Source organism: Epinephelus moara, chromosome 20 (assembly GCF_006386435.1).
Source record: "Epinephelus moara isolate mb chromosome 20, YSFRI_EMoa_1.0, whole genome shotgun sequence".
Classification (NCBI taxonomy): Eukaryota; Metazoa; Chordata; class Actinopteri; order Perciformes; family Serranidae; genus Epinephelus; species Epinephelus moara.
Genome location: NC_065525.1, coordinates 12680579 through 12699194, shown reverse-complemented (window position 1 = coordinate 12699194; position 18616 = coordinate 12680579). Strand labels below are relative to the sequence as shown.

General features: G+C 41.6%; 1 protein-coding gene across 1 annotated transcript in view; it reads left to right on the top strand.

Annotated features, from left to right (window-relative positions):
• The window catches only part of edc4 (enhancer of mRNA decapping 4), a 33613-nt gene extending 16028 nt beyond the window's left edge, over nt 1–17585 (top strand). The window contains exons 23-30 of the mRNA XM_050073065.1: nt 245–392; nt 688–843; nt 3973–4088; nt 4185–4350; nt 6851–7037; nt 7931–8150; nt 9490–9653; nt 14999–17585. Of these exons, the coding sequence (XP_049929022.1) occupies nt 245–392; nt 688–843; nt 3973–4088; nt 4185–4350; nt 6851–7037; nt 7931–8150; nt 9490–9653; nt 14999–15182 (1341 nt within the window). The 3' untranslated portion in view covers nt 15183–17585. The remainder of the gene's footprint in view (nt 1–244; nt 393–687; nt 844–3972; nt 4089–4184; nt 4351–6850; nt 7038–7930; nt 8151–9489; nt 9654–14998) is intronic.
• Nucleotides 17586–18616: the final 1031 nt, after the last annotated feature.

The following is an 18616-nucleotide window of genomic DNA, read 5'->3' as shown; positions in this document are numbered from 1 at the left end:
GCATTATAAGTAACTGTAACCATTAATTGATTTTTGGCCACTAGGGGACAGCAAATATCAAAACAAGTGGGCAGATACTGATCCACCAGCTTTTATATTCACTTTCAATCTCTTAGCAAATTATTGTCTACTTATATCAGCATTAAAGTCAAAAAATATCATTTGAGTGTAATTCATTTGTTTCAGCAGCACTTTCCCTTGGTCCACTTTGTCTCCTTTTTCAATTATTGTTTCCATTCCATAGATAAATGCAGAAGTACAGGACGAGTTGTTGATGCTGCTGCGCAGCCAGCAGAGGGAGTTGACTGAACTGCGAGGACAGATTGAAGCTATGCAGAGCACTATTATGGCCCAAGTAGAGCACGTCCTTACCAACCACCAGGAACAAGAGCGTATCCTTCAGTCTTTTCTTACTCATTGAACTTGTTTTGGTAGTTTATTCATTTAACATTTCATCACTCATAAAACTTTTTATGAAAAACTTGAGCCAAAGCTTCTCTTCATTAATTCCAGTAAGCACTAACTTTAAAAGTGAGTACACAAGGTCACCTAAGGCTTCAAAGAGGGTGGTGTCTACATAATTGTATGTATGAATTGTATGAAGTTTTTGTAACAGTACACATGTAGGACTTGATGATGAGCCTTTCACATGATATTCTTGTGAGCCTTGACCTTTCATGACCTCAGAACGCAGACTAGAGCGAGTTCTGGCAGAGAGTCAGAATCATCAGCAGCAGCTTCAGGAACAACTCAGCCAGCAGCTCAGCCACACCCTCAGCACGGTGCTAACCAACAGAATGGACAAAGTGCTACGAGAGGAGATGAAGAAAACAGTCCCACAAAGTAAGCACACACAAACAAACATCAACAAGGGAAAAAAAATCAGCAATCACAGAGTCAGATGTAACAAAGCCGAGCTTTACCCTGCTGAAATGGACTGTATGTAGGAGCAGTTGTCCACATTTGTTACCACACAATGGTTGTATCACACCATTTTGTTTTTTTGCCAGTTGCAGACAAGGATGACTTTAAGTATAAATCTAAACAGTCTGCATATGTAGCACACTGGTGTCTCCTGTCCTTGGCTTATTTTCTCTAGTCTTTCCACCACCCACTTGCAAATTAATGCTTGGTTCAGGAGACAGAAATGCACAAATCTTCTCTCTTTATCTGTTGTAGCTGTGTCTAAGGTACTTTTAAAATGTGTGCCATTTCTAAGTGACACTTGAAAATGCCTTGTATTGTTTTGTATTTCTTCACCTCACTTTCTTTAGTTTGATTACTTCAAGTCTAAGCAAAGCACATTGCTTGGTCCACTTTATCTTGCAGTTCAGACAGCTCTCTGTACTCAATTTATAGCCAAAATTTACTTTCACAGTTTTAGCTGTTTGAGGCATTTTGCAGCAAAGCAGATGTTTGAAGTTTTATGAATAGAATAGCTTGTAAGTTATCACCATTGATCTTGGCCCTCTGTGTCTGAAGGAACAGATAGCTGAAACACTGAATTTTATAAGGACATTAACAAATAAAGTGTATTTGATGTGGATTGGTCCCAAAAATACCTCTGAAATACCACATTAAGACAATGAGCCCTAGAAGAAGACCATAGAAAAATGCATGTTGTGATGTGTCATTTATCTTATCTGTAAGAAAAGCAATGTTCTAGAAACTGCTGAGAAACCCCCTTATTATCATTATATCTATGAAAACCATCCATTTTGTGAATGCCCAAGATCTCTAGTTTGTGATTGCAAAGTTTCAGGAGGCTGTGATTATCATAAAGGCCACAACAGGTCATTTTATACAGTGATGTCAAGTTTCAAAATGGTCTCACAACAATGAAATGACTGTGATGGAGACTAACATCGTTACACATGAATAAAATTGGGCTCATGGAATCCACAAGAGTCAGTCATACCCAATTTATGCAATTCCAGGACTGTTTAGGGACCAAAGTATGCAGAAATATTCAAATACAATAGGCAAAATATCACATTTGTACTGCATGCAAATAAATTGCATGGTTTTTGCCCCATGCTGTATGGGGCTAACATAAAGCTGGCAAGTCTGTAAAAGGGAAACTTGTGCGTACCCACAGAAGCCATTTTTATTCAGAATTCTTAAAGGATAACTTTGGTATTTTTCAACCTGGGCCCTATTTCCCCATGTGTATGTGTGCGTATGATTCATAGGTACAACTCGTTTTAAAATTGGTTCAGTATTGAGGGAGGCGGATGCAGCCGGCAGCTGCGAGGTAGATATGGGGGCAAATGCGTCCCGTATAAGTTTGCGCATTAAAAGTGCCCTTCACTTCCTCTGGGCTGTCTGTGACGTCATCTCGCGAGAGCTTTGCTTGCAGTAAATGTGCGTCTCGGAGACAGTTCTAGGTATCAGTATTACATGAATAAAAACATATTAGTTATACATTCTTGATGGATAGTTGACCATTTGGCCCCTGTGGTTTTGGCAGCTTCCTCCAATTTATTTTGGGCACATGAAAAAAGGTATCCAGCACTGCCCTGTTGATCAGAGGGGGGAAATCCTCTAACGTAGTTACACAGCGTTTGGTAGTTTCTGAATCATCCCAGGACACATCAAGACCATGAATATTGGGCAACAGGTCCCACTCGTTGCAACACAGACATTCTTCCTCTGTGGGCATGGAGTCACAGCAACCACAGGAGCACCACCAGTCCTCAGAGATTCGCGTTCGTGCAGCCGCTGCTTCACCCTCGTCTGCTCATTGGCCCTCTCTTTCTATCCTCGTCTGCTCTTCAATTTCTTGGAGCTCCTCGTCCATATACTCGGGCTCAAATAAGTAGGGACCGCCATCGTAATAAAAGGGCTCATCCTCATTCTCGAAATCGGGTAAATATGCAGCCATAATACTGATGCAGTAAAACTCTCAACTGTACTCCGGGACAACAGCGGCACTCTGAGCGGTGCTCAGCATGGCTCCTCTGTTTTCTTCCGGCAACAAGCAAAGCTCTCGCGAGATGACGTCACACACAGCCCAGAGGAAGTGAAGGGTAAGGGAAACGCTTGGTATGCTATTTACAGAGATAGCACTGGCGATCTGAACTGGTCAGTGGCGAAGAGATAGCACTGGCGATCTGAACTGGTCAGTGGCGAAAAAAAGCACTTTTAATGTGCAAACTTATTTGGGACATATTTGCCCCCATATCTACCGTTTTAGCTCGTTTCGCGGCTGCATCCGGCTCCCTCAATACTGGACCAATTTTAAAACGAGTTGTACCAATGAATCATACGCACACATACACACGGGGAAATAGGGCCCAGGTTGAAAAATACCGAAGTTATCCTTTAAGGTAAGGGGTCAAGGGACCCCTGTGAAAATGTTAGTGTTCCCCTAACTTTGGAGTGTTATTTAGCACCCTTCCCAACAACCTACCATGACATGGTTGCTACCAATGGGCTCCTTAGGTCTTCTAGTTTCATATGACAACTAATGTCAGTCGAAGTATCTTGCAGTCCTGCGGGTCTCTTAAGTTAATAAGGTTAGTATTGCTGCTGGTAACAGTCTGACAGATGGAATTAATACATCCCTGATCTGAGTTACCAGCAAACACTGACTGACTAGCAGGCCCTTGTGATTTTAAGTGAATCTTGTGTACTTGCTGTTTTTGCTTTCTTTTATCTTCACAGCAAAATGCAGCACAGAAAAATGGACAGAGTGCACACTAGGCTGTACATCAATAAATTACAGTGTTATTTTCATGCTTGAGATCACCCGAGGCATAAGATGAATTAGATATACTAAAGGCAGCTGAGGTGTGTTGGACTGCCACACTAAAATTAGGCAGTCTGTAGAGAGATGTTTTCTTGCCTTGCCTCTCCTGCCCTCAAATTCAAGAATGAGATGTTCCTGTCTTTTTCCTCCAGGCTTGATCACATTCCTAATTATCAGGGAGTTCTTGCTAATGTGTCTTGCTTATTCTTTCACCTCTCTAGCAATCTCAAAGAGTCTGGAGCCAGTGACAGGTCAGCTGAACAATACAATTGCTGCTAAACTGACCGCCGTGGAGGTCACCCTGAAGGACAATGTCAGCAAGGTGGTCAAATCAAAGGTAAGCAGCTGGCCCTGCATTCTGTCCAATGTGAAATCTTTGTAACATCACCTGCTCCCTTCTGCCCTGCTCAATGTACCTTCTTTTTGGTTACAGAATACAACAGATGCAATTGGTCGAGCAGCAGCTGAGGCGATGCAGGGGCCCATCCAAGCAGCCTATAAAGACACCTTCCAAAGCATCGTGCTGCCTGTTTTTGAAAGAGGCTGCCAATCCATGTTCCAACAAATCAACGACAGCTTCAAACAAGGCACACAAGAATGTAAGTCCATTTCAGCTAACATCAAGTTCTGTGGTTTTGTTTGCAAATAAATAATAAAATATAATACAGATATCAAGATATGATGGCGATAACCTCCTGCAATGTCACTGTTTTACTTGCATGCTGTGAAAATAGGCTATCCATTCACTCACTACACGTCTAGACATTAAAAGTTTTGGAATGTTTTGACCGTTGTCCTTTTTGAGACACCTTGTATTGGCACTTTCTTTCTGTTAGTTGTTCCCTGTATCTAGCCCTGAAATCAGGGTCTGTTTATCTGGAAGTCTAATTAAATAACCATCTCTTTCAAAAAGCTCAGGGACAGCTTTTGTAACAACGCCTTTTTAGTCTGAGCCAGGGCACTGATGTGTTGATAAGCAGCCTATTTATTCTGAGATTGTGCTCATGCCCACCTCTGTAAGCTGGCAGCTTGGTGTTTTTTAAATGTACCAAGGCTGTCATAATGTGTACAGAGGGGAGACACACACAGTTACCCTGCAGTTACCCTGCAGTAAATAGGGAGGCCACAATACCCCTCTGAGCATGTGTTCTCTTGTGAGCTTGTTCCAATTTAAATTTAATCCGTGATCAAATTCAGGGTTTAGCTTTTTGTGTGTAAATATTGACTGTAACTTTGTGAATGCTGCGTTGCCTCTGCACTGCCATTCAGCTACTGTGCCAGCCTTCAGCTTTGTCGTTTATGCCCACATTTTCTCTTTGTTGTTGGTGCATGGTTTTTAAGGATGTCCCAATCCATTCTCAAAGATTGGTAATGGGGCCAGTCAAGGCATTTTTTAACTAATCAGCATTGGCTATATTGAGCTACATGGAGCTTATTCCTGTCCTTCGTTTTACGTCAGCTGGTGTTTTTACTTGCGAAACCTTCATGCATAACAACGCAGCGACTGCAGCAGCAACTCTCTCTCCTCTCCTCTGCTTGGGTCTTGTGTGTGTAAGAGCAGGGGCTTAGCCCTGCCTGCGGAAAAACACCACACACCATAAACGACAGCAAAAGGCGGTATGAGACTGTTTATTTGTTTTATTTACTGAAGTAATGAGCACTCTTTTAATTTCAGCTCAGTGTGAGTCTCTTGTGATTTGCTGTCATCTATAGCACATGGTGTTTCATCACGCTGCTCAGACGAGACACAGCTCTTGTGACAACCACACATCACGACACTGCAAATGCAACAAAAACCTCATGAGTAAAAAAGAGTAATATAATAACATAGCTTAATCTGCGTAAAACATGTACAGACAACAAAAGTAAACACTCAACGGAATACAGCTCATTCACGTTGGCTAACTCAGACAAGGCTGCACCAAAACAACAGACACAGGGAATAGTCTACGGACAGAGGAATTACCTCGAGACAGCGACAAGGCCAAAAAGATTTAAAAGAGAGTTTGTTATTTTAAATATCAATATTTTATAAATAATAATAACAAATTAAAAAATATGGAAAAGCTAGATGCAGGCAATTTTTTTCTTAATGCATTGCTGAGCTATGAAATAGTCAATCATAGGCTATATATTATATTGATTTTGATAACTTTACTACTACTACTACTTTACGTACTTGATGAAGTTTCAGATTAGGACTTCATATATTGGCAGATACTCAAAATTAAATGACTCGGATCAGGATTTGGGGGGAAAAAAACTTGATCGGGACATACACGATGTTAAAGGAAACTTTGGTATTTTTATCAACCTGGACCCTGTTGGAGTACAGAAAGGGTAGCTTTGTGGTATCTAAAAGATTTTCAATGTCATGGCTGAATATTTAGTTGATTTTGACGATGTGTAAAAGTTAGCGAGATTTCGAAAGATCAATATTACAATAACAATCGGAGTGGCAAGATTAAGCACTTTCAATGGATGATAATTAATGCTGCACATTTTATGTAGGGATTACATTGCAGCCTGTTCAGTCGCTGCTGGCTGCAGTGGTTTCTCTGAATACAGGACCAATTTAAAGAATTGTCTTTATTAATCACTGAGACATAAAAACATGGGAAAATAGGGGCCAAGCTGGAAAAACACCAAGTTTCCCTATAAGTTTGATACATGGAATTGCAATAATGTCCCAAGTGTAATATATATGGATACATCATGCAGTGTGCCATAATACATTTTAGATGTGTGTTGAATGTGAATAACATCCACAATCACACAGATTACCTTCATCTGTTGGAGGGAAACCATAAACAACCCAAATCAAACCCAAAGCAATCCTTGCTTCCACTGTCAGTGTAATTGTGTTCAGTTCAACACTGTCACCCCAGTTATGGAAGTAGCACTTGAGAGTGCAACACATAAATCAGCTGCTGGGTTTGTCTATAGAGCTTCTGCGCTGGTTGCTCAGTCTCTGTGGTTTTGGCATTACTGCTGCCCTTTCACATTACACTGAGCCAATTTATAATGTGTTTGCTTATGTTAGGAGGAGGAGGAGGAGGAGGAGGAGAACTGATTTTCTGTTGACTTTCATCTTTGCAGACATCCAACAGCTTGAGACCCATATGAAGAACAGAAAGCAGAGGGAGCAGGAGTCACGAGACCCCATGATTGGCCAGCTCCAGCAGATGATCGACAGCTTCCAAAGCTCCACTGATCAGCTGGCCAATAACATCACAGCTAACGTCCGGGCAGACGTCCAGCACCAGATCCAGATGATGGTGGGAAAGTATGTATCCAACTATCCCTCACTGATCACACTGTTTGCCACTTGTGGTCAGAAAGTTGTAACTGAAACCTTTTTTTTTTTATTGTGTCAGATTTAATAGAAGTGAATCTTCTCTGAACCATTCACACTTTCTGTCCTGTTTTCTTTTCTCTGCCATTTAACTTAATTTACATATATGATCATGCTGTAATTAGACACAGCATGTCTGCGCTCATCAAAACAATTTTTAATTCTAAAATAAATTTAAAATAGAACTCTGACGGTGCCCACTTAGCACGGTGAAATGTAACCATCAAGTTTTATAGGAATCCTGCTGTTAACTGGTATTACCTGCGGTGGCTGATCTGATAGCATTGATTGACATTCCAGGCAGATATTTTGAATATCAGATATGCATATCAGCAGATGCCTGTGCCAGCAGCCCTGGCCTTATTCACTGCCTATTGAGCTGGTGCATAATGGGCTGGAGAGTAGAAACAAGCAAGGCTTAATCCTGGGGCTAATGTAAGAACATAAATTCGATCGAGTCTCTTGTTCCCTCTGCAATTAATTTCATGGCCTCTAGAGTTTATAGATTTGTCGGGGGCGGAGCAGAGAGAAAGTAGTTGGCCAACTTAAACTTTAAAATCTTGAAAAGGAAGTGACAGCGCCGGATTGTGCAGAGCCAGTTTTTTTTTCTTTGCTCAGAGATTCAGATAGCTTGTATGTTAAGTACATCAATTCAATCAAACCTTGTGCCAACATAGAGACATGATTACACTCACAAAAAGTGATTGCATGCCAGTTTGTTGACGTAGCCAGCCTGCTGCAGTGCAGGATAGTGCTTGAAAATGTATGTAATGGGGAGGATTACCCTTCCTCTCACGTTTCCTTTCTGTCCTTTTCCTCCACAGTTTGCAGGAGTCTATTCTTAGCCACGTGCAGCGAATTGTCAAAGGGGAGGTGAGCCTGGCAATGAAGGAGCAGCAGGCAGTGGTGACCTCCAGCATCATGCAGGCAATGAGGTCGGCAGCCGGCACGCCCGTCCCCACAGCACACCTAGACTACCAGACACAGCAGGCCAACATCCTGCAGCTCCTCCAGCAGGGCCAGCTCAACCAGGCTTTCCAGCAGGTAACACACACACACACACACACACATACACATACACACGGATATAACCAGGTGTATCAGTGGACATATTGCAGCCTCTGAGGTTGAACTGTTTTTCCCAACTGTGAATAAATGCAAACAGCTTGTCATCATGCACAGATATACGTGTATGTTCACACAAAAAATTCCCACCAGGACAGTGAGGCCCAGAATGCCAATATGCTGCAACTACCTTCTACTGTCTCCTTTTTGCAGACACCAGTAGTGCATTTTCTCCTAAATAGCTATGTATCTGAATCTACCCTAAGCAGCTGCCAAAAACTCTCTTCCCATCCCCACTTTTTCCTTTTTTCAGCTGTTTTGTCATCCTCCATGTGTATGTGCATATAGCTCAGTTCTTAACCCATAGACTTTTTGTTTGACACTTGAAACCACCAGAATGGTCTGTCTGAGCTCATACTTTAGTCAAAACCCCTGACTTACTTGCATGCTTAGTAGGAGTGTACATCACAAATTTCACCGAGATACAGTAATGTATCAGTCTTTTGACAACAATTAAATATTTGCTGATATCACAAACTCTGGCACAATGTGACACATGTCAGTTCAAGGGCCTGTGATTGATATATGACAGTATTTGTAAATCTCCGCATTGTCTTTTTCTTGGCTGCATTCCATTGTCTCCCTGGTGCTAGGCTGCTAACACTGTTAGAGTGTTTAGGAAGGAGGTGCGCTTGGATAGTAATGGTGACACAGATTGGCCATGGGAATTTCAAAATTCAGGCATGTCTCAAAAATGACACTATATATTGATGTTGGATCGTTGGTGGTGTGGAAACCTTACCTTACCTTATTACATTAAGATGTCAACAAGCAACATAAAAGCAAAAATTGTACTATCTTTACAGACATTGCTCTGGATACTTTTAGAAGTAACATACAACGGGGCGTCAGTGGCTTAGTGGTAGAGCAGGCGCCCCATATACACGTCTGTTGCCACAGCGGCCCGGGTTCGACTCCAGCCTGTGGCCCTTTGCTGCATGTCACTCCCACTCTCTCTCCCCCCTTCACACTTAACTGTCCTATCGATTAAAGGCAAAATTGCCCAAAAAATATCTTAAAAAAAAAAAAAAGAAGTAACATACAACCACTAAAGAGGACGCAGCTTTGGTCAAAATCTTTCTGCTTTAAAGCTGGTAGACAAGTCCTTTCTTCAGGAATCCCACTGCGACTGGACAGGAATGTTTTTCTATAGATTTATTGCAGTGAAAAGGATATTTGAATTTGCGTTTGAGCGTGCAAAGATTTATGACAACCGTTTAATTTGAATGTAATGCCTTTTCTCTTACTTCCCTTGCAGGCTCTGTCAGCAACAGATCTGAACTTGGTCTTGTATGTGTGTGAGACCATCGACTCTCAGCAGGTGTTTGGTCAGCACCCCTGCCCTCTCAGCCAGCCCGTGCTGCTGTCGCTCATCCAGCAGCTCTCCTCCAACCTCTCAACCCGCTCTGAGCTCAAAATCAGGTGAGGCTGTTTTACTAATGCTGTTTTTTGCACAGTGTGTGATTTTTACACTTACTTGCATCCACAGTAACACTAATCCCTGCTTAAAGATTACACAGTTTTCCTCTTGGGCCAGAGTTAACATTTGGTGGGTAATTTGTAGATGAATGAAAACACAATGTGGATTCCAACGTATGAGGTTTTTGCAGTTGAGATACAACCTTTTATGACAATAACAAAAGCCTGTCTTTTTTTAAACACGGAGATGCCGCGGTAGAGCTGCAATAAAGACCTTTCATTTTACAAACCCAAACAACACTGGCATCATGCTGCCCCAGTGTGTAATTGTAGATTGCATGTCAGCATTCCTGAAGCAAAAGAGGTGTGACGGGCGTGACATTTATGACAACAACCTCAGACTCTATCGTGACATAAAACATATGTGTCTGTCAGTGTTTTCTAAATAATAACAATGGCATGACATGGCAACAACAGTCATTTACCGTCCCTGTTATACAGCTGTTGATCTTGTCCTCGACTCAAAAGGGTAAGGAGCTCCCACACCTCATTGCTGCTGTTCTTCTTTGAGTTAGTTGCTAACTGCTGCTATGTGCAATCTCCTGCCAATGGGTTGTATTCATAACATGCCTTAGAAATGTCACACCTGTCAAGTCCTGCCGGCTGTCCCTTGTACACAGATGTCGATTCGGTGCTGTTAATACCTCCGCTGCCGGTTATGAAGGCGAGGCAGCTCTGTCCCTCCATTCTGCAATTGTACCTTTTATACAGAACGGCAAGGAGGAATAACGACGCAACATTCCTGCCTTGATCAGGCAATGTGAAAGAGGCTAATGGCTTGAGATACTTCATAATAATGAATGTTAGTAAGCTGAAGGCTTCCCTATGCTTGTACTAGGACATCAAAATAATGACAGCGATATTGAGTGAAACAGTCGCTCGGCATTAAACCAGCCGACCTCAACTATAAGAAATCTTTGTGCGGCTGCAATACAGCATTTAAAAACATAACAACAAACAAACGTGTTTTCATGTGTATACACGTAGTGAGAGCTGAGGGATGATGAAGGAAGTCTGGGTACAGTATTAGCCTTGTCTCTTTATTGACACAGCACATCAGATCCATTCCAGTCTCACTTTACAGCTTGGAGTAATTACAGAATTATTGATAATGCTGCATCTTTAATGAGGAAAAAAAATATTTTTTGCACATAAAAGAATGCAGGATTTGTAAATATTGACACATGAACAGGCCTGTCAGGAAAATTACGTCATCGACTTATTAAGGTCAGCAAGAATGATCAAGGTCATATCTATCTATCGTACAACATTTTTGTTGTGTTTACATGTGTGTTTATCTACATAAGAATGTCACCAACATTTAAGTCGACGTAATGCCACAATAAAAAGCAGCATTTGGCTACTGGTATATAACCTGCTAAGGAATGATTCTATGCCTCTGTGCCAAATGTTTAAAAGTTATTTAAGTGCAGTTTTTGTGAACAGAGCCTGGGAGTTTATTTTATTTATTGCTTTGATTATGTGGTTTTAGGTTATTTATCTATTCCCCGAATATTCTTAGGAATTAAAGTTTGTCGCTCTTTGAATGGGTTTACATGCATCATTATGCTATTATATTATCATTACATTAGTGGAACAAAATGGTCTTAAATTGACAATTATATTGTTTATCATAGTTATTGTCCTTCAAAAGTAGTTATCATGACAGGCCTACAGATGAAATACATGCACCGTTTCCAATTGAAAATAATGAAAGTACTGCTAACTTTTACCTGTATACTTTTCATATTACTTTCAGTATGTCGTCTCACACCGCTGTAGTTTGATGTAAGACCTGTCTGGCAATGCAGCAGGCATAACTTGGCTTTAATCAAAAACCTGTGAGCTGTATAAGCTTACTTCTTCCCAAAATGTCTTCATTTTAAGTTCATTTTCTCCCAAAGCAAGAGAACAAGTTTGGAATTGCATCACACGCCTCCTCCTGCACACAAGCTGGATCCCGGGCTAATGTCGATCTGTAACAAAGCCAGTCTTTGCCTAAACTTTTGCTCCCCATCTCATCTCCATTGTATGCCCATTATTCCTCGTCTCCTGAGTGTTACATGGTGCTAAACTGCTGACCCCATCACCCTGCTCCGTCTGTAGCCCTGCTCCATGGCTGTCCAGGGAGCACAGATGATTCTGTGAATAGCTTCACAAGTTTTAGATGCTGTCTATCGTTATGTTCTTTCTGTGTCCTTGTATGTCTTATCCTGTTGTTCACTCTTGCACTCCTGTTTGTTTTTTCCTGTTGTTTTACAGAAGAGTGTGTTGTGTTCTGTAATTCTCAAGATGCATGTGGACATGTCTCCTCAGAGAGCCCCTACCTCTCTCACTCCATGTCCTAATCTCTTAGAAACCCTTGCATCCCCTCTCCTTTGGTTCGTGTCTCCCCCAGTAAACCTCTTTCTCTATCGGAGTCCCTTTACAGCACCGCTCTGTGTCTGGATCACCTGTCTGGTTCTGCGTTTATGTTGCAGCTGCCTACTGCTGCTAATACGGCCCTCTGGTGCCCCTCTGTGCCATCTGGAGAGAGAGAGGGGGAGAGAGAGATGAGTGCAGCAGGATGTGGTTCAGTCTGAGGCATTGTTAGGACACCACGGTTGTGGTTGGATGGGTTGTGGTGTGAGGGAGTTCAGTAGATAGAATCAAAACAGGATAAATCACAAAACTTCTTCACATCTTCTCACTCGTGCCTACTTTAATGGCAAATTGTATTTGAGCCACACAGGAAAACCCTAATGGAAGTCAATTAATATTGGGATAAGACAAAAACTACAACAATTATAAGGTATATTTTAGAAGGCTTTGCACAAGATAAAAGAGCTTTCGTTTTCTTTACTCCTGATTGTTAGTATCTTTGAGGAATCCATGAAAGATTTGCAAAGAGAAACAAAAGCAACGTTAGGATTGTTAGGACCAGAGAGGATCATTAGCAGGATCGTTAGCTGGTTTTGAAGAACACATTAGTGTTGGAACGGATGCAAGAATGATGTGAACTAAGGGAGCATGAAAAGGAATATAATGTATGTCTTTTTTTAAGTGTTGGAAAGGGTTGGACACAATTTAGTTAGCTGATTATTTCCTGTAAGACATAAACTAACTAGTCAGTATCTGTGGTGTTCTGTGCAGTGACATTAAATGTCATAAAGAGTGTGTTGGCAGTGTTATGGGGATTTGATAGGCTTGTAATGTGTGTGTGTTGAGGGGAACTCTGGCTAGAGGCCAGCTGGCGATGTGGGAACAGCTCTAATGCTAGACTGGGATCAGGTAATGCTCCGGACGAGGAGATGAATGGTCATTTAAACTGTAAAGACACAGGGCGGAGAAGCAGGACAGAAATAGAGCACCGCTGGACAGTCTGACCACCAGATGTCTGACTGAAACAATTAATAGAGCAGTTAAATGTAGTGTGGTCTGAGTGGGAGGACAGGACACAGGTGACAGTGGCATAACTCAATTTCTGCTGTGGTATTTGAGCGAAAAACACAAGGTGCACACTTACACAGTCGGCAGGCAGCCAGGAAGGAGATCAAGGACGGCGCTTGACATTCAAACTGCGAAAGATAGTTGAGACAGAAGCGGACATTCTTTCTGTCCCCTGCAGCTGCTCAAAGGGCCACAAACACAAATTCTATGCAAGTTAACCTCGTAGTGCTTTCAAAGCTGAATGAATGAAGTTTCAGGTTGTAGTCATGAAAGTATCTTTCATTTTGTCATTTTATTCACGTAGGACAAACTTAACCATGGCCTCTTGTGCAGACTTAATTTTTTATTATTCTGTTTTTTTCTTGAGCTAAATTCTGCCTGTCCTTCCTGCTTATACCTGCAGTAGATAACCGAGAGGTGAAGTCCCTCTGGGACCTTATTTCAGAAGAAATATTGGTGGTAGTTAGTGGAGAGACAAATATTTTTTATCCAGTTTGAATTGTGCCAACAATGAATAACAAATATGATGCTTGTTAATTTAAAATATATTTTTCAAGTTAATAAAGTCACAGTTTGTCATAGTACTATCTAGTTTTGTGCAAAACCATTCAGTGAACTACATCTCTCATCTCACATGATATACGTAACCAATACCAGCTAGCTAGCTAGCTAGGTGACTTAGCTATGTTCCACGCACAAATGTTACGTTATTTACCTGATGTGTTTTATCCAGCAACTCTCGGTCTCTTTATCAGACAGCAAGCAAAAGAACGGGCAAGGCCCCTTGCTAGTGTGAAAATATGTCTGTACAAAACACACAGGCCTTGTAGCTTCAGCAAGAGAGAGAAATTTTAACAGTCTACTTCAACAATTTTATTACAAATTGAACCTTTTTTTTTCTTACTTGTAAAGTTAAGAAGGCCTTAAAAGTTATTAAGTAGTCTTAAATTTGAATGAATTTTTTTCGAAATTGAGTTATTCTTTTGTCAAAATGAGTCAAACTTTGAATCTTTGAGCCTATACCTGAACCAAATACTGTTTATTACTTTATACTTGCACTTACCTGAGTCCGAGGTTGTCACTTGCACTTACCAAAGTGTACATTAGCCTAACTCTAACAACCATATTCCTACATAAAGGCTACCTCTACATGGGACTACACATATACTGCTTACCTTTATACTCACCTGCAATGCTTGAATGAAATCAATGTTGATTTGTCATGTGATAAAAGATTATCTTGAAAAGATAACAACCCAAAGCGACGCTGTAGCGGCACGCATTCGGTGCGACGGGCTTGTTTTTTCGTCCGGCGCACAGCTCCATGGACCTGCTTCTCCCTACGGTGTTGGGTCAGATCCGTGTTCCCCCTCGGGCTGTGCCTCTCCTACTGTTTCCCACGGAGCTCTCCCCCGTTTGAAAGGTGAAGGAAGCCCGTATGTGGAAAGACGTCGCCTCCGAGATGTAGAATGTGTATTGCAGAAGAAAAACACACATTTCAGGACCACTGACTTGTATCATCAGAACAGACATGTCCTGTGATTTTCAGCCTCCTTTCATATTTAATAGAGGGGGGACAATACCTGACAGTAATATTCTCAGCTGTCAGGATGTGCCTGCTGTAAAGGATAAATATAATCATAGAAGGCTGAAAATCACAGGACATGTCTGCCTCCTTTCATATTTAATATAGGGGGGGACCTTATCTAAAAGTACAGCTGGCAAGATTCCCCCCTGCCACAGGCCTTTGCCACCTTGGTCTTGAAAAAACCCCAGGGAAAACCCTATGTGCCTGACTGGAAATGTGTCTTTTTTGTCTTCATTATCTGATGTGTCTGTTCCTCTGTGTCCCTGCTCAGCTACCTGGAGGATGCAGTGATGAACCTGGACCACGGGGACCCGCTGACAAGAGACCACATGTCCTCCGTGCTGGCCCAGGTTAGGCCGAAGCTCTTTACCTTCTTGCAGCAGGACCCCCACAGCCCACTCAGCAAGAGGGCACGGCGCCTAATGATGATGCTGCAGGGTCTCGTCAGCCACTAGTCCTACATTTAAAAAATGGTGCAGGAGAGTCGTTTCCTCAGAGTTGCAGATCATGAGTCCATTTTTGTTATGAGTCCACGAATGTTTCAGAGAAAAGAGCAACAAGGACAACTTCACCCTACTCTGTTTTGGAGCTGAGGCTTGGACATGTTGTTGGTTGGTGAGGGAGGACAAGGGCTCCTAAATGACTGAGTTTGAAACCCCTTGTTTGGTTCAAGAAGGTTCCCTCCCACCCATCTGTCCCTGAATTCAGCTCTTTCCCCCATTCCATTTGTTCCTATTCCTCCCCCCTGCTCTGCCTGCACCAGTTAAGTGTCAAGTTAGGAAGTAGAAGCTTGTTTTGTTTGTTTTCTCCTGGAAATACCTTCAATGCAAGACAATAATGGTCTGGACTACTCTTCAGTTCACTGTAGATTCCTTCAGACCTTCGTTACTGCTGCTTTTTCCCCGCAAGAGGCATTCTGGTTGTGTCTCTGATCCTTTCATCCCCATCGAGAAACAGAAGACTCTCAGAAACAACAGCAAGAGAGCCTGAAATTTCATGTCGTCCCCGTCTCCCAGACACATCATACCTGACACTCCTTTGATGCCACTTCATCCAAATGTGCATAAGACTCAAAGAATGTTCAGCCGAGTGGTCCACAAGACCAAACATCGCTGTGTTTTTCAGTTTTTTTCTGTTCTACTGTGTTCCTCTGACCCGTCAGTCAGACATGTTAAGTTTTGGGATACTGAACAAGCTGTGATGGAGGGGCTACTTCTGAGCAACAGAAGGAACGAAAGTATGCTAAAAGAAGACATGTTTTGCCTCAAAATGTCGCCTTGTATCTTGGCCTTAGAAGCGAACAGCAGGCTTGGGCACATTTTTTTCCCCCAATACAGACCAGCATCCTCGCTAGAGCCAACTTGGAATTCAGTTGCTGCAGGATTACGCTGTCCTCAGTTCAGGTTTTTTAAAAAACATCCAAGCTAATCCCGGCAACCAAAAGCATGTTACATTCAAAGCCATTTTGTGTTGGTGGCATTTTTCCTTTCAGTTATTTTTTAATAGGTTGGAGACGACAACCTCGCCAGGCCAAATCCGTCTCAGCGCTTTGAAGAGGATCAACATGCTGAATTGTTTTACGAAGTTAATTGAATTTGTTCCTGCGTTGGTATTCAGGATGAAAAGCATATTTCTTACTTTTTTCCTTCTGGCCTTGTTTTTACAAATCATTCTAATGAGGGTCTCTGAAGGATACAAATAAGATTAAAGGATGAGAAGTAACATTTTTGAGATGTGACAAATATTTGCAGGGGTCCTCCAGGCTGAAAAGAATTCCCCTTTAAAATCTGAAATGTTTGGAGCCCAACATCGAGTTTGGCAGCCGTCCATGTGTACAGCTCTGTCCTGTAAATTAATCAGACCTCTCCCTGTGTTTCCTTCTGTACGTCTGTCCCTTTTTTATATAAACATTTAGCATTTGTAAGACTTGTATACTTGCTTTAAGAGTTGTCAAACTAGTTATAACACATAATAAAAACACTTCCTAAACATAATTGTTACTGATGATGTTATTTTATCAGGCTATTCCAAATAATGTTTGTGAATTTAACGTGCAGTTACTGATCATAGGCTCTAGGAGGCAGCACTTAGTTGGACTGCAGATGTTCACCCTCCTTGTCATTTAGGTTTTGGATTCAGAAATCATTCCTGCTCTTACAGTATCTTCTTTTACCAAACATTGAAAAGCCTGCACCTGTCTGTTCATCTTCAGAGTGTGTTGAAAGTGTATGATAATTTATGTACAGCCCATTTACACACACATCATAGTTTAAGTGCAGGGTGACCACACTGTTTTGCTGATTGTAAAATAAAAGTTCTGTTAATTTGATCTCTGTGTTTAGATTCTGTTAAGTTGGATTTGTCTAGCAAGTGCCTTATTGTACTCTACATGTTTTACTCCAACATTTGATCCCATTTGGGCCTTTAGACAACTTGTTTGAGCATTATCCCACAGCAGTTCCTTTTTAGTTTTACAAGCGTTTATGTTGTTGGATCTGACGTAAGGCTCAAACAGCACAGCAGGGGAGAATCTTTGTGTTCTGTTTGCAAACATTTGACTACCAAGACAGCTGATTGAGAAAGATATTTGAATGCTCATGAAACAGAGAGCGGTATTATTTTGACTACTGCCACCTTCACCTTTGAGTCACAGACCGCAGTTCATTGTCCTCTGAGCAGAAGGACAGGTTGACTCCTGCTTTGCCCTGAGTGGGAGCTGTGTGTGAGAACCAGCTGAAGTTTGTGTGGATATTGTTTTTTCGGTTTGCACTCTGTTCATTTCCCTCTGCTTGGATGCTTATGTTGTATGTTTTACAGTTTATTTTACCCTAAACATTTTGGAATAAAAAAAAAGACTTGTTCACTTTATTGTGTCATTATTCGTCCTGTTTTTGCAGAAAACAGTCCTGACCTAAAGTTCAAGTGAGCTGCTTTAGTGTTGAGCAGTCTGTTCCCTCCGCAGGCAATGTTAGAACAGCGCCATTCTCTGAAGATGGGGACTCAGGGCCTTGCTCGTGGGCACTTCAGTGACCCACAGTGGTGGAAAGAAACTAAATACATTTCATAAGTGCGGCTCTTTGCACAATTTTGAGGCACTTGTGCTCAAGTATTTCCATTTAATGCTACTTTATACTTCTACTGGACCACGATTCAGAGGGCAACACTAGTTCATATGCCACTTCATTTATTCAACAGCTTTTCAAACAAAGATTTTACATAAAAAAACACATGAGCTTACGAAATATCATAAATTGTTGAGGATGAAGCCAGTGATTCCAGAACTTTTGGCATGTGGCCCCTAAAAAAAAAAACAGACTGATTGGGATTTCTATCCATGAGATGCTAGTTTAACCCAAAGTGACATTCCCCTTTTAAAACTTCTCAGGTAGATCCATTTGTTCAACTGATCAAGGCACAAAAAGGTAAAATTATCAGAGTGGCCGTACACACGCACCATTCTGCTATGTCCCCAAAGTGCCAAAAACTGCAGTTCCTCAAATGACCACTTGAGGCTTGCTCCAAAGTCATTCCCCATAGACAGGGCTGGACTGGGACAAAAAATCGGCCCGGGCATTTTGAGCCTAGTCCGGCCCATCAGGTATTGATGGAAAGACAATGAATGAAAACAAACTTTCTTGTGACACCGCTTGTACACTGTCTTGTTGGTGTATATGTACTTGTCTAATAAATTTAAACCTACACCATCCTCCCAGTTCCATTATTCTATACAGTACTTACTTAGAGGAACCCAAAAGGCTGCTTGGTCTAGTGAACCTCCTGAACAATGAACGTATGATGGGATCCTGAAAATTGGACAGTGAGGAACAGAGGTGAGACATGATAATTGATGAATATTAAAATGAATAAATGACAGATTTAGTAATATTTT